This window comes from Corvus cornix, chromosome 2, assembly GCF_000738735.6.
Source record: "Corvus cornix cornix isolate S_Up_H32 chromosome 2, ASM73873v5, whole genome shotgun sequence".
NCBI lineage: Eukaryota > Metazoa > Chordata > Aves > Passeriformes > Corvidae > Corvus > Corvus cornix.
The window spans coordinates 70,694,264-70,703,937 of NC_046333.1; the positions used below are offsets into that span (position 1 = coordinate 70,694,264).

The 9,674-nt window shown below is 50.6% G+C and overlaps 1 protein-coding gene across 1 annotated transcript in view; it reads right to left on the reverse strand.

The window, feature by feature from the left end:
* The window catches only part of PHLPP1 (PH domain and leucine rich repeat protein phosphatase 1), a 141,278-nt gene extending 135,297 nt beyond the window's left edge, over positions 1 to 5,981 (reverse strand). The window contains exon 1 of the mRNA XM_039548907.1: positions 4,631 to 5,981. Coding sequence (XP_039404841.1) covers positions 4,631 to 5,981 — 1,351 coding nt within the window. The remainder of the gene's footprint in view (positions 1 to 4,630) is intronic.
* Between the last annotated feature and the right edge of the window lie 3,693 nt (positions 5,982 to 9,674).

The window sequence follows — 9,674 nt, forward strand, 5'->3', positions numbered from 1 at the left end:
AAAAAAACCCATCAAGATTATAGAAGCCCTAGGCAGAGGCTGTTTTTCCTTTTGGTTTCAGACAAGTTCACAGAGACCTCCCCTGTCCAATCACACCTGCAAAAAGACATCCATTCACATTAATGTGAATTAATTCCTTTCATGTTGAAGATATTAGATGTCAGAACTATGTCAGTGCTGCAAAAGCAGCTTTTTAGGGCACGACTGTTCTCCCACACTCAGTTAATAATAAAAAGAGTGTCTCTGGCACGCTTCCCCTCCATAACAGCACTTAGTCACCTTAAATCAAGTTTATCAACGTATTAAATAGCTGAACTGAGTTATTCACCAAGTAGCACAACAAGAACCCAGCAATTCAATACATTTCACATTCCGCAAAGCTTGCATTGCCAGGCCTCTGCCACCTTCTAAACGAAGCACCTGAAACCGTGTTTCCATCTATCTAGCTGGAAGTCTCAGTATGACCCCAACTAAAAGATGTACTTTTTTTAAAGAAGGCAAGCAAACACAGTTACTCAGAGCAGCGCAACTGATCCTGACACTGGATCTTCCCACCCTTTTCTTTACCGGACAGAACAACATCCCTTAAAACGTACTTCAAGACCAAGCTAGATTCATTTTTCTTCACAGCTTTCCAAAAGGCCATGTGAGCCAAAAGGATCTCTTCCCAAGTAATACATGACAACCAGATGCAAAATTAACACCCCTAATTACATCTGGCATTTCTTAGTATTCTGCCTATAGGCAGTCATCTACTGAAAAAGTGATATATTTGATGACACCAGCAGGTGCAGAAGCCCTATGTCACATCAGGGGGCAGAGAATTTAATGGTGGCCAAGTGTCAGAATCAGAAACATCACCTTTCAGGCACTAAAACAAAAAAGCCTCAAACATCCATTGTACTGAACCAGTCTTCAAGACCAGGATCATGTTACTCATGCTCCTTGCCATGCAGAAGCTCCAGAACACAGCACTGAATAGAATTCCATGCTTATTTTTGATCTAAAACAAATAAGCAGTTTTGCAGCTTTAAATGAGATTGTTGTATTAGTCTGTTTTTCCTTCTACATGCAAATTATAGGGAAGACAAGGCCACTGGGACAACAATTATTTTTACGGAGCAATAAGAAATATTATAACTTGTTTGCAAGAAGTCTTCTGGATCACAGCCACTCTTGAGGTTTTAGGAATAGTTTAGGAAGTCTGACCTAATCGGTCTCCCAGCGACAATATCATGACTGTAATTGCACTATGGATTCTTACACAGTTCCATAACTCAGTCACACAGTATCTCAACAGAAAGCTATTTAACCATATCCTTTTAAATAGAGATTAGGTATTTCAAACTTTGAGGACATTATATTTTGTTAAGACAGGGTTCAACAGATAGAAAAATTGACATGCCTGACCAATCACTAATGCCCAGTTTGGCTTAAATTGATGTTACAGGGAGTAGGACGAGCCCCTTAAAGCTGTAAGGGATTTTGTTTTAGCAGTGGTGTTATCTGTTTAATGCTTACAGTCAAGACACTGAAGAAATCAACCACATTCACGCTCTTGAGGAAGAAAATGAGAGGAGACACCAGAATAAACATGCACTAACCACATTCTGAAACAAACCAAGGCAATGTACAGGAAGCACTTTTACCTTCTTAGTGTCCCATTTTGGTTTTGAGGGTTTTTAAAAGACCAGATATTTCATTTACAGAATATTTGTGGATTGCTTTTTATAAAGAAAACTGTTTTGTCATAGCAGAAAATTCTGATTCTCTGCAGTTCTCCTAGCAATAATTTTTTTAATCTGTGTTTTCCAGATTCCACAACAGGAGAAATTGCCAGCCTACGGCAATCCCCAAAACTATCTGCTATATTGTCTTATTTGGAATTTGTAACATTAAGTTTCAGTACAGTCATCTTCCAGTCTTAAAACTCTCTCCCCTCAGAAATAAAAAAAAAAAAAAAAAACCCAACCAAAAACAAAGTCATCACTTCAGTCCCTTCTTCTCTCCCCACTCCAGGGGGATTAGGTGAAAGAATTCCTTCTAGAAGCAATGCAATAAATCCAACCTAGGTTTATGCCATTTCACATCAGTACAAGACCAGTATCACCAAATCCTACTGAGACAGTTTGCAGGAAATTACAGGGACAGAGATGCTAGTGGTTCTCTATCCATTGGGACAAGCCAGCCCGCTTAAATCAACGAAGTCCTAGGCAAACAGGAAATCACTGTTTTAAAGCTTTCCTTAGGGTATGATCCTGGAGGATCATTTATTAAAAAGGTATTTCTCCTAAGCAAAACACTTAACTTTGGGGCCAAAAAAACCGCTCCACTTTCCAGTGTAATTTGGTGTGTATTCTTTTTAAGTGTCTCTCCTTCCCTCCCTTTCATCTTCAGGTTGTGTGTGTATAAAATAAGGAAGCAGAGATAACTTGCCAAGACAGTTACATAAAATCGGTATGATTACATGTCAGTAATATTTTCTTAGCTGTTTTTGGCTGGTCTGGTACGTTAGATGCTGCAACCTTTCTTTTACAAGGTGTTTCTTTTCACAGGTGTTTTAGAAGTTGATCACAGATCCCCTCAAAGAGATAAAGATTTCAAAAAACGCTGCACTTTTGAAGTACAGAGGCATACTTGTTAGCATATGAACTTGCATAAGAAATTTGCATTAATTTAATCCTATGTATGCTCACAGAAATACCCTTCTATCTGGTAGTTTTGTACAAGGAAGTCTAAAATGTATGAGCTACGTTAGCAGTCAAGTTGAGACACTGAAATAAAACAGAGTTGGAACATCCTCATTTAGCATGTATAATTAATCATTTAATGCATTAAAACTACATGCAAACAGGCTTAGCTGTGTGTAAGACTTTGCCGTGTTTCCTGATTGTGTTTTCTTTAGAACACATCCTGTTAGAAAAGGAGGCACACAGCTGTCCCAATTTAAAACACGTGTGTGCATCCCCATTTAATGGTGGGGTGGGACTGGAAATAAAGGAAGCAACATCCCTCCCAGCATCACCTCCTGACTTCCATCCTCAACAGCACGGCAGAGAAACACAAAAGACCACAATCATCATCTGAAAAAAAGTATTTTAAGCTACTTTCTAACCCCAATGCATCTAACCTACTTCTGTCAATTCCTTTAACAAATAATACTTTTGCACTCGTTATGCCAGGGTTATTGTACAATCGGAAAATCTGAAGAAAAGCTGAATCGACCACTTGCCACCACTCCCATATTCTCTTACGAATAAAGGGCACTTATCCAGTGTACTGTTCTCCTTCCCACCCCACCATTACCGACTCCATTTGACATTCAGCGGAATTCACTCGAGAAAAGAATCTCTGTATTTTTCAGAGTTAAAGCACTGAATTTTCACGGTTCATTGAAGGACCACTCTGCTCAGCCAACCCAGACAGGGGATGGATGGCATGTGCTACTTTGCTAGCATGACCTCATCTCGGAATATCACATTTACCTATTTCACAGGTAAACTTACAAGGTATTTGAATGCATACTTGGGCATTAAACAACTCCTTTTTGAAGAGATGTACAGGACAGTTAAAACCCAAGAAGTTCCGAGATTACAGTAAGTCTTTTACACCAACTAACTGACACACAAGGTATTTTTAAACCTCCCTAAAACTGCAGAAGGTTGCATAATTACGACGTGGGAGCTAACTTTTCCACCCAACACTCTCCAAATTTTGTACTGTATGCTGTAACAGCAAAGCTCCATTACAAGGCTTCTCCCTTTTCATTAAAAAAGGCTTTGACTACCCCGCTTCCAAAGACCATGACCTCTGCTTCCCTACTTCTCTCACTTACTGCCTCAGTCTCTCAGTGAAGTGCCACCACTCTAACGGGAAAAACTGATGCCAACAACGCGGAAAGCCAAGTGCAGGATTTTGTTTGCAGGAATGCACCGCTCTCAGCTCAGGCATCTGCGTGCCCTGTACTGTTGTAACCTATTACAGGAGCAAGAACTGCGCGGGGCTTCCCCTTGGGAAGGAGCCGGCTGTGCCCCCGGCTCCGCGATGGGGCGGGTTCGGCGCACCCCGGAGCGAGCACGCAGCTCCATTAAACCGTAAGCGAGCTGCCGGCGTCCCGCAAACACTTGGAACCGCCTTCGACCTCCCGTGCCCGGCAGCGGCACCGATGCAATTCCTCGTCACTAGGGAAAGCAATAGTAGATTAAGGCTGATTTAACCTCGAACGCCCAGTGCCGCTGCTGGGAACGGGAAAACAACACAAGCGCGACCTCCATTAGCGAGGCGCTGAAGGGAGGGGAGGCTGCTCTGGGCACAGCGCTGGAGCAGCCTGAGCGCAGCTGACACCGCGGCTTCTCCCGGCAGCCGGCTCGGGGCAGCGCTTCCCGCCGCCGCCGGGGACCTCCCGGCATGGCCCCTCCCCGGCGCGGCGCGGAGACACCCGCGGGCCGCCTTCCCCGTGACAGGGGACAGCCCCGGGCCACCTTTCCCGTGACAGGGGACAGCCCGGCGGAGGACCAGCGCCCAGCCACCCGCACGCCCTCCGCTCATCCCGGCGCCCACGGCGTCAACAGCCGGGGCAGTGGGCGCGGCTCCCGCCCCTTCTCCCCGGTCGCCCCCCGGCCCCGCTCACCGGCGTAGAAGCGGATGAGGCAGCCGGTCTCCGAGTCCATGCCCTCCTCCTGCACCCGCCACAGGTCCCGGAAGCCCAGCTGGGAGAGGTAGTCGTTCTGGATCTGCAGCGGCTTCTCGTGGGCCTCCAGCCGCCGGCTGGTCTCCCCATGCAGCTGTACATACAGGGCGGGCGGCCCCGCTGGCTGCTCCCGCCCGCCGGCCGCGCCCGCCGGCACCCCCACTGCCCGCCCCGGGGACAGCTCCCCCGGGCAGGGGGGGCCCCGGCCCGGCCCCGCACCTGCTTCTTCCACCCCGTCGGGGGGCGCCGGCTCCACCTCCAGCTCGTCCGAGGAGGACGAGCCGCCGCCGCCGCCACTGCTGTAGGGGTCCAGCCGATCGGAGACGCTCTCGGCGCTGGGGCTGAAGCTCTCGGTGTCGGAGCCGGCCGGCCCCAGCTCCCCCAGCAGGGAGGGGCAGGAGAGCGGCGGCCCCGCAAGGTACAGTTCGGCCGGCGGCGCCCCGGGGCTGAAGTCGGAGGGCGCCGGGCTCGGCCGGCTGCCGGCCAAGTCGCTCTCCTCGGCGCCGCTGCACAGCGGCAGGCGGTCGGGCCGCGGCGCTTCCCCGCAGCCTCCTCCGGACAGCCCGCTCCGCGTCCCCCGCCGGCTCCTGGGTTTCTCGTCCGGCTGCGGACGCAGCCCCTCGGCCGCGGGCTCGGGCGGCGCCTCGGCGGGGCCCGCCGGCGGTTCGGGCGGGGGCTGCGGCGGCGGCGCGCCCGCCTTGCCCAGCACTCGCACCACGCTGCTGCCGCCCCGGTGGCCGAGCTGCTGCAGCCGGGCGGCCACCTCGGCCGCCGTGGTCTCCAGGGTGCAGAGCACCGGGCGCAGGTAGCAGTTCATGTGCCGCTCGTAGACGTGGACGCAGCCCCGCTGCAGGTCCCGCCGCACCCAGTCCCGCTCCGGGGGCTGCAGGGGCTGCAGCTGCCGGGGAGGCTTCAGCAGCAGCAGCGCCTTCCTGTCCAAGCTGCGGGTGCCCAGCGAGGGGGCCGGGGAGCCGCCGGCAGAGGGGGAGGCGGTGGAGAGGTTCCTCTTCAGCCTCCCTCGCCGCAGGAGCAGGGAGTTAGCGCTGCCGGCCCCGCCGGGAGCCGCCGGAGTCCCGCTGGCCGCCAGCGCCGCGGGAGGAGCGAAGCCGCCGGCTCCCCCTCGCCTCCGCCGCGGGCCGCCGGCTCCTTTGCCGTCCAGCTGCCCGCCGCCGCCCGACGGCTCCGCGCCGCTCTCCGCCTGACTCCTCCTGCCCGGGGAGCCACTCTCCGGCTCCCCCCGCCCGCTTCCCGCCGCCGGGGCTTCTGCCGCTCGCTGCTGCGCGGGCTCCATCGCCCGCGGGGCCGGGGATGCCGCCGCCGCCGCCCTGCTGGGAGCGCCGCTCAGCACGGCGCGGGGGGGCCCGAGCGGAGCGCGGCGCCGCGTCCCGGGGGTGGGGGGGATTACGTAGCAGCCGCGGGAAGCATTCCGCCGGTGCCCGGCTCAGTCCCGCTCCCCGGCCGTCGCCAGCGCCATTAGGGAGGGAGGCAAGCAGGCAAGGAGCGAGCGATCCCGCTAACCGTCCGCCGCTCCCCGCGCGCGCGCGGCTCATGAATATTAACGAGCCGACGGGGCGCGAAGGAGGCTCGCGAAGGTGACGCCACCGCTCGCGCGGCGGGGCGGGGCCTCGCCGATAAACACAGCATGACTCCCAGCCGGCCCGGGCGGCGCGCGAGGGCCGCCGGGAGCTGTAGTCCCGCGGCGGCCGCTGGGAGCTGTAGTCCCGCGGCTTCCCGCCGGCTCCGGGGGCCGCGCAGGCTCCGGGGCGGGAGCCCGGCGGGAAGCCCGGAGCGCGCTGGATGTCTGGGCGCTGCTCCGCGCCGGGCCGGGGAGGTGTAGCGTGCCGCCGCCGCTCCGCACGGCGCGGGGCTGAATCCGTGTTAAAATTATTCCAGGACTCTGTCCCGCGCTCCACGTCCGTATTCCTTAGGTCTGGTCAGAGTGTTGTGCAGGTCCGGTGACCGCACTCACCCCCCTGTGCCCAACCTGACACGTTCTCCCCGTTGGCTGCCTCGGCGCATAACCCAAGCACTGACCACTGAAGAGGGAGATGATTTCTCCAGATCCAAGATGGAGAGTTACACGGAAATATGTGCGGGAAACATATATGTGTATGGATGCACGCATACCGTAAAAAGAGCTGCTTTGTGAGTAGACACAGAGAAGGCTTCAGTGCCATTAGTCTGTCATTGTATTTCAGGGACTAAAATTACCTAAGATGGTTACTTGTAGAAAATTGCTGAGCAGCAGCCATTAAATAGAAACATTCTTCAAAAAAACACCTCCCATGGTATAAAGGAAATTGCTGAAAAGGAAAATTAGAATCAGATACATTCAACTAGCAGTGTAAACGTGTGAGGTTTTATACTGCATGGACACCATACCATGGAATTTGGAGAAATTTCTTACACTACTGAAGATGTTTTAGCTGAGTAATGCTGGCTGAATGGGGCTGTAACTGCCTGGGGTCTCTCCTTTTTAATACATTTTGTAAAATCACAGTGAAGCATCTTGCCAGATATTCATCAAAAATGCAATAGACTGCAATAAATTGGGAGTTCTGGGCAATTGACCGGTTACATCGATATTAGTGGACATAAATCATCCCCAAGACCCCTGAGATAAACTCTAAGTGAAACATTATTTTTAGTTGGTCCGTCTTTTAGTGTGCATGTATAATATAGCAACCATAAATAAATCAGAACCATAATAAAATTGGGGTTTACCTCTCCTAATAAAACATTTCTCCACACTTCCACATGTGGTCTTCATACCATAGAAGCAGATGAAAAGGGCACAGAAAACAGGTATTCCCCAAGGAACTTACAATGGAACGATGTAGCTACCTTTTAAAAATTTTTTGTAACAACAAAACTAATGTTTACTTGTGTGTGAAAACCACCTACCTTCTGAACAGAACAGTCTGAAAATTAATGTTGATCTGATTGTGGAGTTCGTGATGAGTCGTATCCAGAGCTGCAGTCACCAGCGGGAATGTCTCTGGAATTCAACAGCACAAACTGGCAGAAGATGATGGCAGCACTTGGCCATTAAAGGCTTAAACTGGTGCCCAAAACCTCCTCTGACAGTAGTGGCACACAGCAGAAGTCAAAACTGAGTACATGAGCTCGGTTCTGGCTGCTTCATACATTCTGATTTATTTCTACTTCTTTGCACCACCCTTGTGCCACCTACTTCATAGAGGTTACATCAGGTCCCCTGATTTAAATGTGTGGGAGAAATGTTCTACATGCAAACACACATGGACACACACACACTCAGAAGAAGGAGACAGCAAGCTCTAGGGACATTTTTATTGATGATAATACTTGAAATGTTTCTAGCAAGCAGTTTCCAGCCCTTCTCTTCCTTGGTGAGAGTGGTGAGAGAGAAGATCTACCTTTCTCAAACTCTTCAAACACCTGAATGTTCATCCACCCACAGAAAAAGTCCAGAACACAGAACCAAAGGGAGGTCTCCTGGGGCTTCCAGTTTTCTCCCTTGTGGCTGGAGATACTGCATCCTACATGTTAGTGAGGTTCCCCCTAACACGGCAGATAAACGAGCTGAACATCAGTTTGAACTGAGCTCAGCTGATTTGTCCTCTGCCCTAACTGGAAGACTGTCCCAGGGCCACCTTGTCCTCCCTGTTGGGAAATTCCTTCCAATTTTCGGCCTGAATTTTACACATGGATAGTCTATGCACATTTGCTCACATGCCAGCATTGCATTGCCCTTTGACTCAAATAGCTGTGTTTTTTTGGAGCTCCAGAGCCTTTTACCCAAGCAGCAACAGTATTCCCTGGCAGGCTTTGTTTTCTCTCTCAGGGAGACTAAACACACTCTTGTTGTGTCCTTCGAGGAGATAGTTCACATAGTGTAGGAACATGCAGTTAAGGTCGTTTGAACAGCCTTGGGTCAGATCTTCCATGAGGTGGACTGGTATAGCCATAGCTCTGGAATTTCTCTGTGAGTCCACACGGAGCAGCCACCATCTGTGATACAACTTGGAGAAGTGGCCGGGGACTGAGCTGACCTCGCTCTCCCTCTTGCCAGGCTAACTCACCGCTGCCAGCAGCCCTACTCATTAATGGCTTTATGCAATTAAAAAACAAAATATCTGTACTAAAGTCCTGGGGCGGGGGGTGGGAGGTGGAGTTGTTGGATTTGTCTCTGCCCTGTGAAATTTGTTCAGGAGCAGAAGGCTGCAATGAGGCTCCCAGCATCCTGTGAGCCCTGAGTTGAGCCATGAAGAGAAAAGGGAGCGTGTGGTCGATTTTCATACTTTGCTGAATATGAAGGCGGCAGTTTCTGTAGTGGCCTAGCACCTCCAAATGTTAGCAGTACCCAGCCTGGTTATTTTTGCATTATGTAGGGAAGTATGCTCGAAATCTCTAAGTATACGCATATTTAAATTGAACTCTCCAGCTTATGAGAAAGCTCTGCTATTTTCCGTTTCCCAGTATCTGATATATACTCTTAAACTCTCCTGAAATTGTGAATTTTGATAGGGATTAACTGGTGGTGTCAGACATAGGAATGGAGTTTATGAAATTGATGTTTGTCAGGAGAAAGTGGAAAGGTGAAATACACATTTCCCTTTTCTAAAGTTGGATTGATGACAGTTGTTTGGAAGACAGGTAAAATGGAACAGCGTGGTTTGCAATCTGCAGTTTTCCATCCAGACTCTGGCAATCTTGAAGAGAAGTTTTCTGATTACAGAAGTTGACAACAAAAAATGAGGGAATAAAAAGTAATTTATTGGAGATTGCTATAAATTACTCCGTACCAAAACTCTTTATACTGAATGAACAAATTATACACTCCCACACACAGGTGCAGGAAAATGCCAGAAGGTCTTGAAACCACAAGAAGACTTTTGAGGACAATGTTACATACAGAGTTACCAGACCTTAGCTGAAATCCTCACAGAGGCTGGAGCTGTTGTGAATTTCACTGCCTACATTTCTGCTGGCAGCTGCTACA